The sequence below is a fragment of the Gymnoscopelus microlampas genome, assembly GCF_963454915.1.
Source record: "Gymnoscopelus microlampas genome assembly, chromosome: 22".
NCBI lineage: Eukaryota > Metazoa > Chordata > Actinopteri > Myctophiformes > Myctophidae > Gymnoscopelus > Gymnoscopelus microlampas.
The window spans coordinates 36,756,063-36,780,946 of NC_139959.1; the positions used below are offsets into that span (position 1 = coordinate 36,756,063).

At 42.6% G+C, this 24,884-nt stretch overlaps 1 protein-coding gene across 1 annotated transcript in view; it reads left to right on the top strand.

Annotated features, from left to right (window-relative positions):
• Positions 1 to 24,884, top strand: part of scrib (scribble planar cell polarity protein) — a 147,760-nt gene that overhangs the window by 36,441 nt on the left and 86,435 nt on the right. Inside the window, exon 2 of the mRNA XM_084048185.1 lies at positions 23,275 to 23,392. Coding sequence (XP_083904311.1) covers positions 23,275 to 23,392 — 118 coding nt within the window. The remainder of the gene's footprint in view (positions 1 to 23,274; positions 23,393 to 24,884) is intronic.

The window sequence follows — 24,884 nt, forward strand, 5'->3', positions numbered from 1 at the left end:
TACTTTCTTGAATGAGCATAATTCAATCGAAGCACATGACGGGTGACAGAGATAATAGACGGCTTCATATTAGGCCTATGTGCAGATAAGCAATGCTTTTTTAGATCCTTCCTTAAGGCAGCTCTTAAATACGATTATATTGAGTTAAAATCGCATATGATGGCTAAACCTTAAGCTTAACTTTTTTATCAACGCAGGACTGTCACTTGCCAAAAATCTGTTTTTTTTTTTACGAGTGTAAATTAATCTTTAGCCACATGACAGATTTGTATCATGACTTGTTAAACACAACAAAATAATACGGAAATACATTTCCGTAGATTTTTCCTGAGGCTGATAGTTTGCTCTACTTTAGCAATGTCCGTTTGGCAGTAGCAAACAAGGGGTCAATTCTACAGTACCAGACCAGCGATTAGGTAAACATGAGGTCAACTACGCTGTGGAATAGGACAGGCAAGTTCCTCTGTGTGTTCCTCTTACCAACGGTGGAATCGTACGCCTCTGAGTCATGAGTTCTCTGTAACAAAGCTGATTTCTGTCCATGGAATCCCCCAAGAAGATGCCACTTACTGACTATCTCTTTCGTTATTATATGCCTCAGTGAGCTTTCCAGTTGGAACCCATTGGTATTTTATCTGTTCGTGTCTGGTGAGATAAGACTCGGGGAGGCCCAGGAGAGAGGAAGTCAGTGGATTCTGAGCTTCATGAGATGTAAATTAGTTGGGACTTCTGTGCAGCCTAGCTCTTGGGAGTTATGGAGCATGTCTGTTAAAGCAGGGGTGTTCAACGTTTTTCAGACCAAGGAATGACCCCTTAGAGAGATGAGGCAGGGATCCCCACCTAGGAATAACCTCTAGGAACCAAATGGACCCTTATGGCTCTGTAACCCTAACGGGTCCATTTGTTTCCATTTGTACACTCTCAGAGTTAGATTAACATTGATTTTACTATAATTTGGGGTCCCAGAGATAGAAATGCCATTAACATGGGGGTCCGTAGCCTAATGCATGTCAAACTGGGGAGACATGAAATTAAAATAGTTGAGAATCACTGCTAGAGCCGTAAAAATCTTCTCTTATGGGGGTCCCTGCTGGCATATCTTTTCAAATGGGGGTGAGGGTTAATTTGGGGGTCCTTGACATGAAAAAGTTTTAAGAACCACCGCCCCAGGGGTCCCGGACCCCCTGCTGAAGACCCCTGCTGTAAAGTAATAAAGCTGCTGTGCTTTCCTCTGACCCTCGTTCTCTCTCTCTGTGCATGTGTCTGTGTACGTGTGTGTGTGTGTGTGTGTGTGTGTGTGTGTGTGTGTGTGTGTGTGTGTGTGAGAGACATTTGTGTCAGTGGTGGTGAGGCGTGTAAGCCAGAGAATGCCACATCCACCTGTTGCCTCTCAATCTATTCTGTCATGGCCAGCAGACAGCAGCATTGTAGAGTCTCTTTCCTCCTGGTCTATTGTCTTTCTCCATGGTCTTTTAACACGCACACTGCAGTGCTCTGCCTGCCAACGAGCCGTCAGCCTGACACCGCCACAGGCTACGTGTTTGCAGGAATATCGACAAACGTGTCAGAACCGGCTTTTAATAACAGCTTGATAGCATCTCGGAAATATGCGGATTGCATTGGAGCAAAAACAAATATACACAAAAACATTACCCCTAGCCTTAATGTGGGTAGATAGAACATTAATATTAATATTTTATTGAAAGTTTTAAAAAATGGTGAGTGACATTGATTTTTTTTAAACGCCAACGTGTCGTGGATTACACACAACAAAGCCAAAGCCTGTTTCCATTGTTGTTTCCATTAACCTCTCTTTAAATTTCCCTCTCATTTTGTTGGTTATGGTTTATGAATTCTTGGGGGGTTGGGAATATCACAGCCAGGATTTTGTGTCCATTTACTCCATTATGTTGCCAAACATCACAGTAAGACACTTTTTACCTTACTGGAGTATTTCCAATTGTATATACTTTTACTTCTACTCTACTACATCTCAGAGGCAAATATTGTACTTTTACTCCACTACAATTATTTGAAAACTTGAGTTACTAGTTACTTTGCAGATATAAATTATTGCGTTATAATACATACATTAACCACTTAAGCCCTATTTTAAACCTAGGCTAAATGATAATAGACGATCTACAAGCTCACAACGTGTCTCATAGCGATGCGTTGTGAGCTTGTAGATCTGCCATTTTACTCTGCACTTTTACTTTTGGTACTTTAAGTACATTTTCATACCACTTTCATACCACAATTTTTTACATTTTGGACTTTTACTTGTAACAGAATTTCTACATTGCAGTATTGATACTTTTACGTAAGTAAAACATTTGAGTTGTTTTTCCACCACTGCAAAGAGCCATTGACTCGAGTGAGAAAAGATTAAAGATGTGGGAGGAATAGGCAGGTGCAGTGTGACATTGAATCAGTTTCAATGTGATGAAACCCACTGGTCATTCACCCAAAAAAAAGCAGATGGGAGCACGGCGAGTAGCCCCTAAAAATGGGCTCCTAGCTCGCACCTCACACACTCCCACGCCATTGGTTGTCCATGGGTGCTGATGAGCTGACTCAGTCAGCAGCATCCATATCTTTCCATTGACTCACACCACTCCACCATTCATCACAGCAGCAGAGAGCAGAGTTCATGCATAGCGGTTTTCTCAAATGAATCGGGTCCAGACATTGTCCGGGAGGCGACAGAATGAGTTGTTGTTCTTTTTGTTTTTTCGCTATGGTCTCTCCTCTTGGACGCCTGTTAGGGCCTGTTGTTTACATAAGGGAGCTGTATTGTTCAGAGCAGACAGATAGAGACAGAGAGATGGAACAAAGAAGGGGACAGTGAGAGAGACTGACAGAGAAAGAGTGAGTGAGAAATAGAGTGAGTGAGTGCCTGACCCGCTGACCTGTCCTGTGTACGCTCTTTTTACAGAACATGCTGTACAATTTGCTGCATCTCATCCATGAGCGTATTATGTTTCCCACAGGTCAGGTGCTGGGAAGCAGCTCTTAAATCTCAGCTCACTCACTGTGTGTGTGTGTGTGTGTGTGTGTGTGTGTGTGTGTGTGTTCGTGTGTCCTGACCAGGGCAGGAATTTCATGGAGGAATTTCATGGCCACCGTAGCCCTTCAGTTTGGCTTTCTGCCCCTAAAAAAAGGTCAAGTTCATCTCCCCTGAGGCCACGGTTGCTTTGATGCCCTGCCTGCCTGCACTTCCCCAGCTGATTGTGCCGTTTTCTCCTCTGTCTCTTTCCTGTCAATACGTTTGTATTTTTTTAAATCCTGGGGTGTATTTTGAGCTCTTGCATTCTTAACTACCCCGTCTCCACATCACCACCTTCAAATGAGTCCAGTAACTGATTAGTTCAAGGCTCACTCAGAGTGCATGAACTTCAGTCAGTCGTTTACAAATATTGGTAATTTGTAAATATGTAAAAATGTGCAATAACGTTTTTCTTTATTCATTTGACTGACATTTGATTAACCCATTCAAGATTTTTCAAAAATAGCAGATCTACAAGCTCATAGTGCGGCACTCGTGCCGCACTATGAGCTTGTAGATTTTGGATAAAAGCGTCTGCTAAATGACTGTAATGTAATGTAATGTAATGTAGATCTGCTATTTTTGAATAGCCAAAGCAATCTAAAGTGACACAGATGCTTTCCAGGTCTTAATAGGTTAAATTAATTATTTCCGTGGCCTTAAGATCATTGTTTTATTTGATGGCTTTCCTGCCCTGCTGGTTTGTGCCCTCAAAACATAAACAACAACAAAGGCCAAGTGGCCTTGTCCCTAAAATGATGAAATAACAGGCCTTGTCGCCTGTGCCATCTTTAACTAAACCACCAGGCTTTGCATAGCAGCGTCCTGTCCTCAGTGTCCTGTGGTGATGGCTAGGAGTGTCCCCCCCCCCCCCCTTTTTGTACACCTGGATCACCACTCTCACTCCGTCAACAATGCCATCACAGCACAGATGACAACAACTCAAGACGTAGTCACAGGGCGGAATATAATGAGACACACATGTGGCGCCTGAGGGGGCAACCGATGGTTAAAGAAACGATTGCATGAATAAATAGCGCTCGCTCGTCGTCAGTCGTTCTCTGGACGTTGTGTCCAAATGCTGATCTTCCACGCTGTGGTGAAGGTGAAGTCAGGCAGACGAGGAATGGATGCATGGAGCTAAAGACAGCCCAGCCCTGGGGCAGTCCAATCTAAAACTGTGCGTGTCAAGCTGTGCCCCATGAGCTCCATGGTTCTCCTCCTTATAGGAGCGGATGCTCAGAAGGGCAGGGAGGAAACGAGAGCACGCACGCGACTCTCCTTCCCCGATTCGCCTGGGAAACACGGAGCCTTTTTCACTGTGGAATTAAACCAGCCTACTGGAACAATGACAATGAGTGTACGTTCGTGGTACCACACACACACACACAGAGGAAAGGATATAAGGAAACACCACACAAATTGCTCACAAGACATTTCTACAAGGCTACTACAGCTTGTTGTCCCCAGGTTCAGGACGCTTAACACATTAAGACGGGGAACACATCTGTGTCACTTTAGAGTTTAACCACTTTAACCAAAAGCAAAGTTTGTTGTTTACCCAGGGTGTCGGACTAAGCACGAAGCTTGTTTCCAGCCGGACCCTGCATGGAAGCCTTGCTCAAGGGCTATTCAGCGGTGATTCATGATTGATGTGATGAATTGGGGAATCGAACTAGGGACCTTCCGGTATCAAGGCCGCCCCTCTAACCACTAGGCCACCGCTGCCACTATTATCTTATTATCCACTACTAACCATTATCTTATACTTCAAAAATAGCAGATATACAAGCTCATAGCGTGAATGAATGTCTTTATTGCAGACTCATGGTCCATGGAAAAACATACAATTACATACAGTACAACTAGTTGTTGTATGTAATAGTTTCACTGAGTAGTAGTTTACTGTGTGCACCTCGGCGAGCCCCTCCTCCCCCTGCTATGGAACTGCTCCTGCCCTTTCAGTCAGTGACCCCGCCCCCTTACTATCCACTGGCCCCGCCCCTTACTGTATCCACTTCTCACCTCAACTTGAGCGAGCGAGCCTGGGAAACCGAGGTTAGCTCTGTACTATAACATAGCTGTGATGAATACACCTACACAGTGTGGCATGTTGGCACTGCAGGTGTGTGCCAGTTTTTACAGAGCCAACGACCTTGTAGTGTGGGTGGGTGCGTGTGTGTGCAGTGCACGTGCTGTGCATGTGATTTTCTTCTCCCCGTACTGTACACATTGGCAGTGGTGTAAAGTAACTAAGTACATGTACTCAAGTACTGTACTTGAGTATAATTTTGAGGTATTTGTACTTTACTTGAGTATTTCCAATTTCCAATACTTCTACTTCACTACATCTCAGAGGCAAATATTATACTTTTACTCCACTACAATTTTTTGAAAACTTTAGTTACTAGTTACTTTGTAGATTTTGATTATTATTACAAAACATACATACAACATTAACCACTTCAGCCCTACATTACATTTCGGCCATTTGGAAATAGCCGATCTACAAGCTCACAATGCGTCGCAATGCAACACATTGTGCGCTTGTAGATCTGCTATTTTCAAAAGATTTTTAGACATTTTACACATTTGAAAACTTATGAAATGGGACATTCTGCATAAAGAGTGATTTCTACTTTTGGTACTTGAAGTCCATTTTGATACCAATACTTTTGTACTTTTACCCAAGTACATTTTGAATTCCGGACTTTTACTTGTAACAAGAGTATTTCTATATTGCAGTATTGATCCTTCTACTTAAGTAAAATATCTTGAGTACTTCTTCCACCAACTGTGTATCGGTGCCAACTCCCTGAGTGCATGAGTGCAGCTTTTAACTCCCTCCCTGTGAGATAATGCAGCATTGTTTTCCTGCAGCTCTCAGAATGGAATGGAAGTGGGTAATTATGAGTTGGGAGTGACGTTCTGAAAGTGCAAGTGTGTATGTGTTGCACAAAGCTGGGCCAGAGCAATCTCCACTTCCAGACAATTCCTGGAATTTGCTTTTTTTCCTTTCTGCGTTCAGTTTAAATGCTTCTAATTTCTGTTTTACTGTTTTGGTCGGTAAGAAAAATCCCTGCCTTGCCTCAAAACTCCCCAACATTTTCCCAGCTATTATGCAATGCCTGTTATTTACTGTAAGTAGAGCGTAGTGGTTATCTAAATGTGTCAAGGTGCAGCATTGCTTAATCTACTTGGCTAGGTTGGCGATTTCACCCTCCTATCCCGGTCTGTCACTCCCTCTCTTGCTGCTATTGTAGCAGAGTTTTGGCGCCCATACTGTACGTCCAAACTGCAGCCCCTTGGACCCCTTGGATTTAAAATGGTAAATGGTGAATTTATATAGCGCTTTTATCCAAAGCACTTTACATAGATTGTGCATTACAAGGCACCAACCTGCTCATCGGGAGCAATTAGGGGTTCAGCGTCTTGCTCAAGGACACTTCGACTCTAACCCTGGGGGAGCCCGGGATCGAACTGGGAACCTTGCTGTAGGGCTGACCCAAATAGTTAGAATATTCGAAGCTTTGTTCGATGGCACGGGATTCGAATATGAAAACAAAAGTTGACTATTCTGCCGTTTTTTTATTTTTTTATTTAAAAATATATACATATATTCAGGGGTGCACATAACTGGTGCGCAGGTGCGCATGCGCACCCAAAATAAATAATGCGCGGCACATCATACGACGCGAGGCGATTTTGCGTACCAACTAGCTGGGACAGGAATTTCCAAGCTTTTATTTTTTAGCAAAAATAAAAAATAAAAGCCTGGAGATCGAGGCAAGGAATTTACTTCCTGAAGCCACACTCACACAATCACGCTAAAGCACGCGTCTGCCCCATACACAGACATTAGGCGGAGGGGGAGAGGACGCATGCTGCACGTGATTGTGTGAGTGTCTCGCATCGCCTCGCATTGCCTCACTGCGTGCACGCAGCCATCAGCGGCTGTTAGAGGCACCCGTCACCGATGATGAACACATGTTGGTTTTGCACGTGATGGTGGAAAATATGCCGTGAACGTCCCAATCTGACGGATAAAAGCAGCGCAGCACAGGGCACCAACGTTGGGGGCTTCACCAAACGGTGAAGCCCCCAACGTTGACAAAACTTGTGCTGAATCCCCCCCCCCCCCCCGTTGACAAAGCGGGACGGGACCATTTATTTGTTGCGCACCAAGTCACATCTCCAGGTGCTCTTCTGAGTACTAGACCTAAAAAGATATGTGCACCCCTGTATATATTTATCTTTTTTTTAATTTCTTTATTTTATTTTGAGTGCCAGCTTTCGGCCCGCGTGCCTTACCATGCGCCTCAAGTGCAACATCATACGTTTTATTACCGTATAAAACATATTACAAGCTTCGACTTCGAAGGTCAGCCCTAGTTAGCTGTCTGTGGCACAGTGTGTGCAGATCAAAGTGAGTCCTGGGACAGGTGTAGAGTGTATCGTGTAAGTGGGGGCTGTCAGTCATGCAGGCTGGACCACGCCTCTCTTGTGTGTGGCCTCAATGTTCAGCCTAGGTGGTCTGTAGGTTGAGGTTTGTCAATATTATTTTGGTTGGTTTACAAAATGCACCATATAAAAGTCTTTTATTTTTTTTTATTTCTTTTGTCATAAACATACACATCTGTAACAAGACAAATTGTGTACTCTCTCAGAGTTACAGACCTGTAAGGGTCCATTTAGAACCCTGTATAGAAATCGTTTAAGGGAACCGTAAAGGAACCAGACCCATAAAGAGGGATTCGTCAAAGGAACTAGAATCATTAAAATCCTTAAAGGATCCCAACCCTACCACACACATGGTGAATATCTTTTAAATGTTGCCCTGAGAGCTGTGTGTGTGTGCACACTGTGTTACGTTAATAGGATTAGATACAGTATGCTCTCTTCAAATGAGACACACGTGGCACATAGTGGAATGGAGGGGGTTCAGTTCAATAGTTGTGTGTTGCTGGTTTGTTTGAGGACGACGGTCACATCACACACATACTGTAGTTGTGCTTTTGACTGACACACACACACACACACACACACACACACACACACACACACACACACACACACACACACACACACACACACACACACACACACACACACACACACACACACACACACTTTGCACCCGAGCTGCAACAAGTCACACAGGGATTGTGCGATAGCCAAGGTAGGGCAGAGGAAGTACAGTACAGTGACATTTATGTAGGTTAAGCCAGCCAGGAGGACTGTACCACTCCTCCACACTATAGGGTGTGGGGGGGGGGGGGGGGATCACGTGTTTGTAGTCGAGACGTGTGCGTGTAGTTGTGTAGATCACTGTTTCCCAAACATTGGGTCGGGACCCATATTTGGGTCACGGACCAATTTTTATGGGTCGCGAGTAAATATCCCCTTTTTTACCATTTCCTGCATTTAAAAATATATTTCAAAAGATTTTGGAAAAAGTTAAAACAAAAAAACTTTTCATCAATTGAAGACAATTCCAACATCCTTTTTTAAAGTATTTCATAATTAACATGAAAAAAATATATAATAATTTCCAAAAATAACTAAGGAATGATTAAGAAGTAGTGAAGATAGCAGATCTAGAAGCTCACAACGCGGGACGCAGTTCCACTAGTTTGGGAAAACATCTAATTTCTCTTTTGGGTCTCAAGCTAAATGGTTGATTGATTGATTGATTGATTGATTGATTGATTGATTGAAATTGAGATAATGTGTAGTGGTCAGTGAGGGCACTGAGGGCCAGACTTCAGACCCTATTATGTCACAAGTGAATGTCCAGAGAGCGTCTTCTTCTCCCCTGTGGAGGAACCCATTGTTTACTCCCCCCCCACCCCCCACCCACCTTCATTAATAATCCTCCATCCCTCTGTCTGTGCCCCCCACCACACCAGTATTCCTCCCCATTCGCTTTCTCTATCCTGTTCTTACCAGATTCCTTTTCCTTTTGTTGTGTTGCCCTTGTGCCTTTCAAGTCTCTCCTCCCTCTCTCTCCCCCTCTCTCTCCCCCTCTTCCTCCTCTGTTCCTCTGTGGTGGCCTTTTGGACAATGGAGGAATCTCCTGGTGTTGCCAGATTTTTGTGAGAGAAATAAAGCAACCAGGTCTATGAAATCAGCCCTGACAGCCCTGTGTTGCCATGTCTGCTTATTACAAGCGACGTTTCTGGCTTGTTTTTCTGTAGAATCACTTGTAAATATTGTCTGTTGCCTTTTTTGGGGGGCTTGTTCTCAAAGCGTAGTTGCTTATTTGGGCTTGCTTCCTAATGTTGTTTAAACTAGTGATTCTCACACATTTTCTTGTCAAATAATGATATTTATTTGTCCCTGGACCCCCCATCTGAAAATATTTTGTGCCAGTTTTCATTGCCCGTTTCTCTCGCAAACTCTGGCAACTCTGCCTGTGACTGACAGCCCTGTGCAGGCTTTGTCCCTCTGCAAAGGAAAATGGAGGGAACCCTGCAGCAGAAGTGGAGGAGTAGTAGAGAGGGAGAGAGAGGGGATGGGGTGGTGGGCAGAAGATAAGTAAGTTGGAGGAGGGTCGGGTCAGTCAGGCCAAGCAGAGTTTCAGTTTTTGGACTCTGGGTTTCAAACTATTCGGGGCTAACAGCAGGGGACAGAGTGTGTGTGTGTGTGTGTGTGTGTGTGTGTGTGTGTGTGTGTGTGTGTGTGTGTGTGTGCGCGTGTGACTGGAGCCGTGCAAAAGAATAACTACTCCATGTTGCTTCATTAATGTGCCGCAAACCCGAGGGGCCTGGAAATGACTCATGGTGCATTCTTGATGTTGTCTTTTGTTCTGCAGCCTCACATAGCTTTGGACTGAAGACACTTTAACTCAGGAAGACACAGACTGGGAGAGGACTATTTGTGTGTGTGTATGGTGCTCTTTGATGTCTACTCGCAGACCTTCACACAGTTATAACAGGACTACACGATGAATTGTGTCTTGATCTTTATACATTTTGGGTCATTAACCCATTGAGACCTGAAGCCGCTTCTAAAAAAAATCTAAATTCTAACAGTTTTTTGGAAAAAAATATTAAAAAGTATTTTTCAAGATTTTTCAAAAATAGCAGATCTACAAGCTCGTAGCGCGGCACTCGGTGCCGCGCTATGAGCTTGTATATCTGCTATTTTTGAATAGCCAAAGACATCTAAAGTGACACAGATGCGTTCCAGGTATCAATGGGTTAAAGGGATAGTTCACCCCCAAAATGACTTTTCTATCGATTAGTCACCCCATAGAGACTTGAATTCATGGATTCTTTTTGTTTTTGTCGCATTCCTAAACCAATAAATTGATGACTGGCAGCGGTTCCGGTATAAGACACAGAGTCTCCTTTGTGTTTCCTAACAGAACCGCTGCCTACCGGTCCGCTGGTCATCAAATTATTGGCTTAGGAATGCGACAAAAACTAAACAATATCCATAAATTCAAGTCTCCATGGGGTGACTAATTGATAGAAAACAAGTATTTTTTTGTGTGAACTATCCCTGTAAAGCCGAAAATTAAAAAAGTTCAAAACATTTTGAAATCTTTTTTTAGAAATAGATCTACATGCTGCACACAACTTGGTTGAAATACCCCTTTGTGTGTTCTACCGAGTTACCCAGTCAACCAAATCCTCTCATCTTCTTTTCCCGGACTCTGAATAAAGGGCCCATCATCATCATCATCATCATCACATATGCATGCAGTGAGAGTGGTCATTGAGCCCCTACTCACCCCAGCGGTGACTGTGTGCTCATCTATGTTTGGGTGGGTGTGTATTTTGTGTTGCTACTGTGAGAGAGCACAAGGAATCTAGAACTAGACGCGTCGCAATTGGCAATTGCAAAGTGTGGTTGCGCCGACGCCGGTCGGGACTCGAGTAATACGCCGGGAGGAATACCGTCGGAGACTGCGCCAATTACATTGTCACGTCACTCCTGAGATCACTTGCGTTTAATTTTGAGAGGATTGATCCCCCAAAAATCATGTTTTTGCATCAAACGGTTACATTTTGAGCATTTGTGGCGCCCCCTATGGATCAAAGTGGAAATCCTTTTGGGGATTGGTTTAGTATACCACCCTTGACATGTGATTCAAATTTGGGATTGACCGGAAGTTTCGTTCGTGATTTTTGGCATTTTTTGTCAAGCGGCCCCTCCCGCTAACTTTGGAAGCCATTTACGGACGAACGGTACGGACTATCAAAATGCCGCTTGGATATCTTTATCGCATGGGTCCATAGATCACGTGTACCGATTTGTGTGAGATTTGGAAAAAAAATGTAGGAAAAGGAGCAAAAAGTGTGTTTTGAAGAAAATTCAAAATTGCGGAAAATCTATCCTGACGCAAATGGGCGTGACCTATATGGGGAGATGCGTCGTGACCCAAGGAATCCAGGGGAAAAGAAATTTAGATTTTGCGACCTACGGTTCAAGAGTTACAGGCCAAAACGTAAAGTGGGCTGTTATAGCGCCACCATGTGGCCGACTGGTGTGATTATTTTCATAATAATTTTGCAAAAAACTATCAACCTCCCCTCCAAGTCTTGTAACTGTAGCCCTTACGGTTTCCGAGAAAAAAATACTTGAATGGGAGTTTTTGCAATTCCCATTAAAGTGGATGGGGAAATTTAATGCACTAATAAATCAATATCAAAAAATCTATCCTGACGCAAATTTTGATTTTACGACCTACGGTTCAAGAGTTATAGGCCAAAAGGTAAAGTCGGCTGTTATAGCGCCACCATGAGGCTGAATGGTGTAATATTTGTTTCATTAATTTGGCAATAAACTATGAACCTCCCCTCAAAATCTGGTAACTCTAGCTCTTACTGTTTCTGAGAAAAAAATACTTGATTTTTTTTTTTTTCACTTTTCCATTAAAGTGGATGGGGAAATTTAATGCACTAATAAATCAATATCAATAAAACTATGCAACCAATCTCTTAGTAAAATAAACTGTGGGAGGAGTAGCGGTTCAAAGTATTGTTTATCTATAAATAAATAAACAAAGTATAAGGAGTACTATAGTCTGGTTGCCCTGTTAGGGCAACCACACTAAAAAGAGGCCAGATAGAGTGGAATGTGGATGCAGAGGACTGGGATGGGAGAGCATGAATGGATCTGGAGATTCCTCTTCCATATGAAAGGAAACGGCTGTATGAAAAAAGAATGACAAGGGAGGGAGGGGGATTTTAGGGGGGCGGTGGGCTTAATATGGTGTAATTACATTTCCTCCTCGTGGGCCAACTTGTTTATAGTGGCTGCATTGATCAAAAAACGCCTCAGCAGTTAGTTGATTGAATAAATGAATGAATGAATGAATAGCAGAAAAGGGGATCTGAAATCCCAAACCCCCTCCCGCCCCCCATTAAAAGGTTGGTTGGTGCGGCCCTTCTCCTCATGGCTTTAGTCCCAGACTCAGTGTAGGGTCAGAAGTTTGATGTCATGATCTCTGCCAGGGCCTGAAGGCTGACGTTATGTAGTCACCCTGGTTTGTTTGCCTGTGTGCAGCTAATCTCAGAAACCGCTGCCCTGGTCAGCATCAAACATGTAGTCGGATACAGCAGGAAGGCCAAGCCGAAAATACATATATTAAAAAAGAAAATCATTTTCAGCTGAATGGGTGGAAAAACAGAATAATAAAACAAAAAATGTCGTGATGATGCAGTATTTTAGTTTAATAGTATTCTGTCTCCTGATAGATATTTTTTCAGCCCAGTTTTTTTTACATTTTTTAAAACATCTTGGGGGCTTTTTATGCCTTTTATTAGAGAGGGGTAGGGAAATTAGGCTGACAGGAAATGGGGAGAGAGATGGGGGGGTGACATGCAGCAAAGGTCGGCGGGAACGGGAGTCGAACTCGTGACGCGCTGTCAGGCTGGCATTGCATCCTAGGGTGCCTGGAACGCCACGCTGCGGCTCAGGCCTTTTCAGGCCAGTTTTGAAAGAAACTAGTATAGTGATTCTCAACTATAAACTATTTCAGAGTTTCAGTTCCATTGAAGAGAATGAAGTTGTATAGGAGTTATGCGTGTGGACCGTGTGTGTTGTCAGGGGGAAGTTTAGTGTTGAAACTGTGTGTGTGAGTGTGTGTTGTCGTCTGTAGCCTAATGGCTTGATTGGAGTGAAGCCTTGAGGCTAAATGGTGTCACTTGACTTGAACACTGAAGTCTGTGTCCGTCTGTCTCCGTCTCATCGTGCCTAGAAAGCTGCTAGCAACACACGCACATGCGCGTACATACACACACGCACACACGCAACATCACCTTACATTTACCTCTGGGACAGCTGTTGTCAGTTTCTAATTAGGTGCCTTCTACCAACAAACCTCTCTCTCTGTCTGTCTGTCTGTCTGTCTGTTTGTCTGTCTGTCTCTCTCCGTCTGTCTCTCTCCCTCCCTCTCCCTCTCCGTCTCTCTCTCTCTCTTTCTCTCTCTCAGGAGTTTACTGTGTCCTAATGGACTAACGCTCATAAACACCTGCGTAAACACATGCTTAACACAAACATGCTCACATAAATATTAGCCACAAATATGCACGTTTAACGGATCACGCTGCTCCCTCCTCCCCAAGTCCTCCTACATACAGGAGCCAAACTGTTCCCCTGATGCCCTGCCTCAGAGAGGGAAACATAAACTATGTGTGTGTGTCTGTCTGAGTGTGTATATGTGTGTTGGAGTGTGCATGTGTGTGTGCTAACGGACTACAGTACAGGATCTCTTGTCCTGTGACTTAATGACTTAATCCGGAAAGTACTCTTTCACACTACCTGTGTCTAGGGCTGTCATGATTATGACATTTTTTGATTATAATTTAATTGTGTTACTGTCGTTAAAATGAATTAAAATGAAATTTCTTAATTTGTTTGGCTTTTAGCCTTTGTAAACAAAAGTTGCACAGGGCAGACATGACAAATAACTTAAATGTAAAATGAAATAACTGACACATAATAATATACAACTTATAGTTGAAATAGCCGATCTACAAACTCACAACGTGTCGCATTTTGAGCTTGTAGATCTGCTATTTCCATTATATTCCATTATGTTTCAACATGGAAATGATCATGACGATTATGCAAAAAAGAATTTGCATAATCTCAAATAATTGTCTCATTCATGTCTCACATTTGCTGTTGTGGAGCATGTTTCTAACATGGCCTCTCTGCCACACACACACATGCGCGCGCGCACACACACACACACACACACACACACACACAGAATGTACACACACAGGTGACCAGGTATCAATCACACACACCAGTGAGGGATCTCTTTTAATGTCTTTAAATAGCATTTAGTCTGTGGTGGGATCTGGTGTTTGGTTAAGTCCAGACCACCAAGGCCGGCCCGGTGGTCTTAACCACTATTCCTTAATCTGCCCCCACACTATATATACAGAGGCTTAACTGAGGTTCAGATTCTACAAAATGTCTTCTAAATCCTGACAGTTTTCTGAAAAACGTACCTCCAAAAAAGGACCTCCAAAAGAGCTATACGTATTTGCACACAGACCCCCATCGTAAAATATTTCGTTCCAGGGACCCCCAGAAGCAAAGATTTACAAATGTTCGCTTTAAAAATACATATTCAAAGATTTGCAGAAATTCACGATTTTTCAAAAATAGCAGATCTACAGGCTCATAGCACGGCACTCTGTGCCGTGCTATGAGCTTGTAGATCTGCTATTTTTGAATAGCCAAACACATCTAAAATGACACAGATGCGTTCCCGGTTTTAATAGGTTAAAGAAGCCATTTGTCAGCAACTGAACACAGCTTGTCCACTACTACGCTACGTAGAGCTGTACTACTAATAAAGTGTGATGCACTGCACCACTTTCCCCTTCAATCTCACACGCTATTGAAGGGCAAATCTATTAAAGAGACTTAGATTTATAAGTCAGCGGGCTGATTGATTTACAGTTTTAACTAGCCAGTTAGATTTATTTGCAACTGCGAGAATCAATAAGCTGATCCACCAACACAGGCTGGCCAAAGTGGCTAGTTGGTAGAATTGAAGAATTAAGCACCCGCTAACCAGCTGATAGATGGAATAATCCCTGCCTATATTCCCATCAAATGCTTTAAAGGGACTACACCATGAATTTTAACTCTTCCTTCTTTTTTGTGTGTTTTTGGTCTCCCCTACCTCTCTTCTATCCCAAAAAATACCCCAGTTTGAACACTCAGGCTTTCACAGCATATCTGGGGTTTTATGTAAATTGGTCTCAAACAGACCAAACTGATTTTCACCCGAACGTGACGTCATATTGGGTACATAACATGCATACAAACTGGCTCAATAGCGTCCAGTGTCAAACAGGACAATGTGGTATTGCAGGTGAAAGTGCTTTTATAAGCCAGAGAGAAGTTAGTTGGAATGAGTATATCTGAGGCTTGATTTAGGCTCAAACCTTTTGAAAAACGTTTGAGGGACATAAACAATATGATATTAAATATTACATTTCTTTTTTTAATTCATGGTGTAGATCCTTTAACCCATGGGTTTTCAACTGGTGGTCCGTGGACCACTGGTGGTTCATGAAGGTATTGCATGTGGTCCCTGACCATGCATTTAGTAATGTAGGGAAGTGAAGATTTGTATTTTATTTTATTTTATCATCCACTAGTTGAGAAACAGTGCACTGCAGTAAATTACCTGGCGACGTAAGATGACGCGTCAATGTTGTCAGTTACTGGGAAGTCTGATGTCAAGAAATTCCACAGCAATGGGAAGATTAGATTAGAATCTCAATGGAAACTGTACCGGATTGCCTGGTTGAGTCATGCACCATTATTAGGAAATGTGCCCATAATCAATCGAATGTGTCTGCTTGCTCATACATGTGTTGCAATGAATCAGTTAACATGAGTTTAGTATGGAAGGTTAAGAAAACCAAATAAGGGCAACCATGGGAAAGGAATAGATCGGTGGTTCTCAATCTTTTTTGAGCTCTGGACCACTGGCATATCTCAGTTAAATAATGACTGTTATAAGGGCTTGATTTAATTCACCTCCAATTAACAAATTGAATTAAATCAGCGATATAAGGTACTTTTTTTTCCTTGACAATAATGTCACTATTTAATTTCAAGCTTTTCCCCCTTCTATTCAAAAATAGCAGATCTACAAGCTCATAGCGCGGCACTTGGTGCCGCGCTATGAGCTTGTATATCTGCTATTTTTGAATAGCCAAAGAAATCTAAAATGACATGAATTCCCGGATTGAATGGGTCAAAAAAATGGTTGAGGCCTGTCGTTAATTTTTACTATTGTGTCAGCCCAAATACTTGTGACTTGACTCAGGTGCTTTCCCCAAACAAAGGACAAAACGGATGTCCCAGTGTCCTAGTTTACATTGATCTGTGGACTTCAGAAGCCCCATGAGTCTCTACGTTGCCCTCTACCGTGACTAACCAGAAAAATATCCCCCCTGACTCCTATGACTTTGAGCATAATAATGAAAGTAAAGTCAGCGATTATAAGTAAAGTAATGAAAGGCAGAAAATAATGGAATGTGTCTGAATAGAATTTTTCATTTATTGCTAATAAGTAAAATAAAGAGAACATTTTTGGGGAAAAAATAAAGATTTCCCCTAAATCTAGTAGTTCTTTTTACACTACCAAAACCGAACCAAAACCATGACCCAAAAACCGAGGTTTGAACCGAACCATGGGCTAACAGAACCGTTGCACCCCTTCTGCACCCCCCCCACCCCCGTCTCTCCCCCCATGACTCCAGCACCTTCCTCCTAAAAGCCAAACGACTGTAGCAAGTACTCTGTTAAATAGAAGCCACACTCGTAAAGTTGTCAAAGGAAATGTAGCTCGCCAGTTCTCACCCATGTGATGGCATGTACCACACAAATGGTCTCTCTCTCTCTGACACACACACACACACACACACACACACACACACACACACACACACACACTGAGTGACAGAACAGACCCTGGTGTAGGGAATGAGGAGGTGGGTGTCAGTACAGTAAATCCCCCCCGTTCTCCCCTTTTGTTGTTGTTGTTCTGCATTGTTTAGTTTGAAACGCTCCTCACTGATTGGTCTTCGAAACTGCCCTCAGTGATTGGTGTTTGAAACTCCTCAGTGATTGGTCTTTGAAACTCTCCTAAATGATTGGTCTTTGCTTGGTTTAAATCTCTGTTATTGTCATTGTGGTGTATTTTGTACGAGGGACTACGGGTGGAAATGAGTGAAATCCGGCATATTTACATGAAATCATGTTTATTGATTGAAAGTTAACGTTCATTAATGTGCACTGTCCCGGAAATGAAGTAAAGTACTAACTAAAGCCTTACCATTCCAAGCTTGCAGCTTGCAAAATCTGATGTTGGATTCTGAGGATTTGTTTGGTAGTGAACAGAGCTACGACAGAGCCAGCCCTACAGCACAGGTGAATGGTCATCTTTGTGAGCCTTTAGGATGGTCCTCTCACAGGCCTGATTGCATACAGTCCTGCCTCTTACTGTCTGCCATCACTTAGAGCCATATGAAATCCGTTTTATTTTTTTCCCAATTCCGTTTTATTTTTTCCCAAATTCTGTTTTTTCCATTTTAATATTTCTGAATTCTGTATTTTGCTTTTTATGCTCATTTTTACCATAAAAAAAAGTGTCTGGTAAGTGGAAATGAATAAATGTTCAAGATATAACAGTCCATACATGGCCCTTGTTGTGTTATACGCAAAAATGTTCCCAAAATAATTCGGTGACTTCGGTCTGAGCATGCGCAAAATGGCGTCGCGCATGTATTATTGTTTCTATCGTCTTTCTAAGACTATTTCTACAAGGATTTTACTGTTTATAAAGTAGGATGTGGCCATGCAAAATGGTGGTGTCCCGTGGATTTGTAAAAATTCGCGGTAAAAAAAAATATTTTACCGCGATTTTTTTTTTTTTTCCAAATTCTGCAATATTCCGTGTTTTATTCCAATTCCATTTTTATTGGTCATTTCCGCGATTCCGTCCGCGATTCCGTTAACACGGATTTCATATGGCTCTACCATCACTGACTGGGATTATCATAGAGCTGAGAGTTGTCGACTTTCGCTCATTTCCCTATGAGAAAAATAACAGATCAGCAAGCTCAAAACCCATCACCCTACACCCAAGAAACAACATCTCTCACATTGAATGTGAGACGTTGATGTTTAAGTGTGCCTGTGCATCCGCATAACCCCCGGTAGGCCATTGTCACCTGTTCTTCCAGCTAGCCATCTCCCATCTGGGCCTGTTCTGGTCACATGGTGCCCCCCCCCTCCCCTCATCATACACACACACACACACACACACACACACACACACACACACACACACACACACACACACACACACACACACACACACACACACACACACACACACACACAAGCTCCTATTTCCTCTTCCTGCCATTCGATACCTGGCACATGCTGGGGACCACAGAGCCACCACACTCTTTTGTTTTCTCTTTCTGCCTCTTCGTTATCCTTGGTCCCCCCCCCCCCCATTTCAAATCCCATATGGCCATAGTGTTAACAACAGGCAAGCAGATTCTGGTGCATTTCTTTCTTCAATTTGCTGCTGGTTAGGTTTGTCTAGCATACGATCCAATCGTGGCGGCAACTCGCCTGCCATACTGATATCTGGCTGTGAGAAGCAAATAATGCAGCAGTGAAAGTGGCTGGTTGTTGAATATGGAGCCGCCACTAATGACTGACCCGAGTAGTAACACAAAAGAAAGATCCCTGCCCTGCTCACCTTACCCCAGCCTGCCAGCTGTTAGATCCACTGTGTACCATGCTAGTACTAGCCCCCAGAGAACTCAGGAGAGAGCCTGTTTAACACACACACACACACACACACACACACACACACACACACACACACACACACACACACACACACACACACACACACACACACACACACACACACACACACACACAATACACACACAACCAGTCAAGAACAGGAAATATCTGTCACCACCAAATTGCAGGACGGAGCTGCCTGCAGCCTTGTCCCTCTTCGGGCTACGTAATTGTAGCTCTCCCCCCACCGTTGCATGTTGTATTGTGTGTGTATGTGGGCTAATGGTCTGCACAGATCTCTGATCTGTCCACAGGCACAAACATTACAATATACACAGAAAACGGGCGTCTAGTTTCATCTGCTGTGCAAAGTGTTTACACTGATCCTTAGGGGGGAGAGGAGACCGTTGTTACAATGCATTCATGAATGAACCAGTAGTGGTGGAAGTAACTTAAGTACATTTACTCAAGTACTGTACTTTAGTACAATTTTGAGGTATTTATACTTTACTGGAGTATTTCCAATTTTCAATACTTTATACTTATACAAATATTGTACTTTTAGTTTATTTGAAAACTTTAGTTACTAGTTACTTTGTAGATTTTGATTATTATTACAACACCGCTTTTTACTTACATGTACATGTAAGTAAGTACATGTGTACATTTTGATGCCAATACTTTTGAACTTTTACTCATTTTTTTTTCAATACCACTATACCAGACTATTTCTACAATAGGGTATTGACACTTTTACTTAAGTACATTTTGAATACCAGACTATTTCTACAATAGGGTATTGACACTTTTACTTAAGTACATTTTGAATACCAGACTATTTATACAATAGAGTAATGACACTTTTACTTAAGTAAAACATGTGAGTACTAATTCCATCCCAGCATGAAACCCTATTCCTGATGGCGAGGAAACTGACAGGTAGACCTTTTTTTTTCTGGATTTCCCAGTAAATTGTATCTAGCTCCAGGGTTATTGACACACAAGCAAATGCTTAGTTATGCATAGAAGAGATATCCAGAGAGCCAGAGGTCTTTAAAGGATTAGTTAACCCAACACGTAACTTATTTTCTATCAATTACACACCCCATGAAGTGAACAACTCCTTTAAGTTGAATAAAGGTTCAGCTTCCACGTTTTTCATCAGGCTCTGCGTGCTGCTTGTGTTCAGAAAACCCTCCCGTTTCCCCCCGATATTGAATTCCCAGCAAATTCCTGCCTCCCGAAAAAAAAGCTTAGGTCGGCATGTTCTCCAATTTATCCCCTTAGTTAGTGTGTCCCTTGGTGTCTGAGAATTCTGATTGGAGATCAACAAGGACAGACAGTAGGTCCTCTGTGAGCAGCAGAACCCGATGCTGATTGAGGACTTAATCCATTAAGACCTGAGGAGGCCCGATTCTATACAAATGCCTTCTAAACCAGTAGTTCTCAAATGTTTTTTTGTGCCAAGAAGAGGACCCCCAAATGTATAGGTATTTGGCCGTGTGAACGCGACCCCCATCTGAAAATGTTTCGTGCCAGGGAGAGACCCCCAAGAAAAGAAGCATCAAACACTTTCAAGCTTTTTTCAAAACAAATTCTAAAATAGCAGATGTACAAGCTCGCAGTGCAGTACAAAGTGACGTGCTGCTGCGAACTTGTACATCTGCTATTTTTGAGATCCGCTGTTCTAAATCCTAAGAGTTTAACCACTTAAGACCTGGAACGCATCTGTGTCACTTTAGATATCTTTGGCTATTCAAAAATAGCAGATCTACAAGCTCATTGCGCGGCACCGAGTGCCGCGCTATGAGCTTGTAGATCTGCTATTTTTGAGAAATCGAGAAAATCAAGTTTTTTTTCAAAACTTTTAGGATTTAGAAAACATTTTTAAGAATCGCTTCAGGTCTTCATGGGTTAATCTATGTTGCTATATATATATATATATATATATATATATATATATATATATATATATATATATATATATAGATAGATAAAGATATAGCTGAAATCTAAAATGACGAAGATGCTTTCCCGGTTTCAATGGCTTAATCCGTACCCTCTGGTCATCCTCCGCCGGCTGTCTGTCTGTCTGTCTGTCTGTCTGTCTGTCTGTCTGTCTGTCTGTCTGTCTGTCTGTCTGTCTGTCTGTCTTGTCTGTGCGTGTCCATCTTCTGAACAGCAGTGGACACACACAATTTTAATTTCCTGAATTCCATCCCTGGCGTCCCGTCCCCCCTTCTGTCCAACAAGCGGTCTCTTGTGAAAGCACTTCTTGGCACGCCGTCGGTCACGGAACCCAGCGTTTCTCCTCCTTCTTCTCCTCCTCAATCGAAAGCCACTTTGTTTGGCTGGCGTTGCCATAGAGAGGACGAGGGGTGTATTTTGGCGAGGGTCGTTGGAATGTGCTCCGTTGAACATACAGGACATTTATTCTGCTGAGTGGGTGTGCTGTGTGTGTAGTAGTGGTTTGTAGTTGTGCGATTAAGGCACTTTGATGTTGTTCTTTGGTGAAAATGAAACGGTTTCCACTGGAAATGGTTTAAAACGTTCCCCACATACTGACTGAGTGCTCCTGGATTAAAGTATTCTATGCACCATGTCGTACCCCCCAACGAAATCTTGTGGCTGGAAAAAAAAGCACTGCGTACTTTGGGCCCTGGTCGTGGAATGACCTGCAGACCACACTCAAATTGGCCTTTGTGATCCGTCTAGTGCAGTGGGTTTTCAACCTTTTTCGTGCCAAGGACCCCTAAATTGATAAACATTTGGCCGCGGACCCCCATCAAAAAATGTTTTGTGCCAGGGACCCCCAGAAGCAAAGATTTGAGTTAAAAATGTTGGCTTTAAAAAATATATATATTCAAAGATATGCTCACATTTTCAAGATTTAAAAAAAAAAAGCTCATAGTGCGGCACTCGGTGCCGCGCTATGAGCTTGTAGATCTGCTATTTTTGAATAGCCAAAGCTAAGTGGTTAAAATTATTGTGAGGCTATGTTAACTAATTTTGCTGGGGACCCACTGGTACCTCCCCAAGGACCACTGGTGGTCCCCGGACCACTGGTTGAGAACCAATGCTGTAGTGCGTTTTAAAAGGATTGCCATGCATGGGCACACTTCCCAGACAGTGCTCCTGCTTTGATGTGTAGCAAATGTTAGTTTTATATCGGTCCCTTTTTAGATTTTGTATTGTACTGTTTTTCCTTGAGCTTCCTAGGTAGTGGTTTATATGTTTACGGATGTTATGTCTGTCATTGCTGTTATTGTCCTGTATTTGTTGTTACTGGCACAGCTGTGTAACATTTATGTGCCTCTTCTCGTGGCATCGTAAAAAAGACTTCAGTCTCGATGTGTTTTTTTACTGGTTAAATAAAGGTTAAATTAAGTCATCTGGATTCCACAGAAGCCAGCATAGCATGTCTTCTATGAAAGCATGTCACACACTGAAAATGACTGATCTGCAAGCTCACAACACGTCACAGCGCTATACAATTACAATATGCGATACAATTAAAGAAGCATCTTCCATAAACATGAATATAACAATCAGTGATTTCTTCAACTGGTTGGCTGTATGTAGAACAGCAGCAACATAAGGTTTTAGTAATAATACCTTAAACATCATCATCACATTTGAAGTCATGAGATCTTATTTTGCTTCATTCCATGAAAGCTTGTGGTAGCAATGTTTATGCAAGCCATAAAGCAAAATACATGCTCTCAATAAAAGTAGACAATTCCAAAGGTCATTGTGAAATGACTGAGGGGGGAAAAAGGGCCTGGGGTTAGGGTTACAATACAGGATATGATGGGATGCATGGGAACTTTTTTTGATTTAGCCTGTGGTTGTTGCCTGAGACTGTGGATCAAATTGCTCCCTCTCACAGGAGTGCTGACCAGGGCAGCCTGTCAGGCTATGCTATAGGGAGCTTTGCAATGCATTCAGCTCTGTCTTAGTTTTTCTTTTTTTTGTAATAAAATCTTATTGATTTTTTTCACAGAAACTTGTGACATAAATGTATTAAAATAAAGTTAGACAAACTGGAATTATATAAATTAAAGGCATACAATACAAAGAAAACTAAAACGAAACAATAACAAAAAGAAGGCAGGGCAAGCAGCACACTACAATGACCATGAAACAATACTACAGAGTACACATACAGTGAAACGTTTATAAAATAAGTTACTCCACACACACGGGCACAGAACGCAAATTGTAACAGTACAACCGGGGCTTTCCAATCCAGTGAATCACTTCCTTTACAAATCAGAGTAGATGGATCCTTGGGCAAGTAAATTAATCTATCAGCGGCTGCCATATATCCATAAAGTTGTTTTCCCTCTTTTCTCTGTCTTGGTTTTAACATTGCGTGCCTCTCTCTCTGTGTCTCTCCTCCACAGCCTTTCTTCAGACTCCTGAACCTACGGAAGCTTGGTCTTAGCGACAATGAGATCCAAAGACTCCCTCCAGAGGTGGCCAACTTCATGCAGCTGGTGGAGCTGGACATCTCCAGAAACGGTGAGCGCCACACCCACACACACAAACACACACTCACTCGCATAAACACACATCCATGGTTTGTTAGGTTAGGGTTCAATCAATATCCCATCCTGTACCGTTAATATTTATCCCTCATGAGTCATGACTCATCGATAAGAGGCAGCCGGTATGCGTGTCTAACACACGCTCATTTTAACATGTCAGAAGCCTCACCATTAAACCATTAAGGCCTGAGGTTCCGATTCTACAAAATGTCTTCTAGATTCTAAAACAGTTTTTTGAAAAATCGTATGTTGCTATATCAGTGGTTTTCAAACTTTTTAAATGTCAAGAACCCCAAAATGTATATGTATTTGGCCGTGGACCCTCATCTCAAAATATTTTGTTCCAGGGACCCCCCAGAAGCAAAGATTTGAGTTACAAATGTTCGGTTTAAAAATATATATATTCATAGATGTGCACACATTTTCATGATGTTTCAAAAATAGCAGATCTACAAGCTCGTTATGAGCTTGTAGATCTGCTATTTTTTGAATAGCCAAAGTGTAAAAGAATGCTTTTTTTAGCTCAAATCTAAAAATGACACAGATGCGTCCCAGGTCTTAACACATGCTCATTTTAACATGTCCGAAGCCTCACCATTAACACATGCTCATTTTTAACGGCACGTGGCGATAACAACATTCTCTCCCGGTCAGTCCCTGTTGGCCTGCTTCAAAAATAAATGATATGCGCTGCACGGGTGGCGCAGTGGTAAAAGTGCCTCCCCTCCACTGCGGAGGTTGTCGTGGGTTTAAGTCCACCTTGGTGCATTCGTCTTTGTCGAGCGTGCGTCTATACAAACAGCAGTGACAACACAGAAATGTGTGTGGGGAGGAATCAGTTGCCATAACGACTAAATTGGGGATGAAAAGCAACAAAAGAAAATGTGTTAAAACAAGAAACCTGTGCTGCTAATGCTAAGCCCCTAAAGCCTGACAGTGTGTCGCAGGTTTGAATCCCGATCTTTGCTGTCTGCCACTGCCTTTCTCTCTCTCCCCATTTCATTTCACTCTACTGTATACCAATAAAGGCCCCAAAATATCTTTAAAAAACAAGAAACCTGTATGTATGTATGAAGAACCATCCACCAGTAGATTGCTACGGTCGGTCCATCTGCAAAAATGAAGGCAAGATGCATGTATGTTGACATGCTTGTCCACGGTATGCAACGAAAATATTCCCCTAAAGATATTCCCTCAACCTAAAACTCTGTCCTCAAGGAATAACACACAACATGATCTATTCTCCACAAAACGAGCAGGAATCAATGCCGGCTTCTGCCCTCAATCACACGTGTCAAACCAATCTCAAGTGAAAGACCCGCTTTATATAGAATCAGCTGTATTGCATTCTGCAACTCAGCAGACACACACACACACACCCGCACGCACGCACGCACGCACGCACGCGCGCGCGCGCGCGCACACACACACACACACACACACACACACACACGTGTGTACACGCG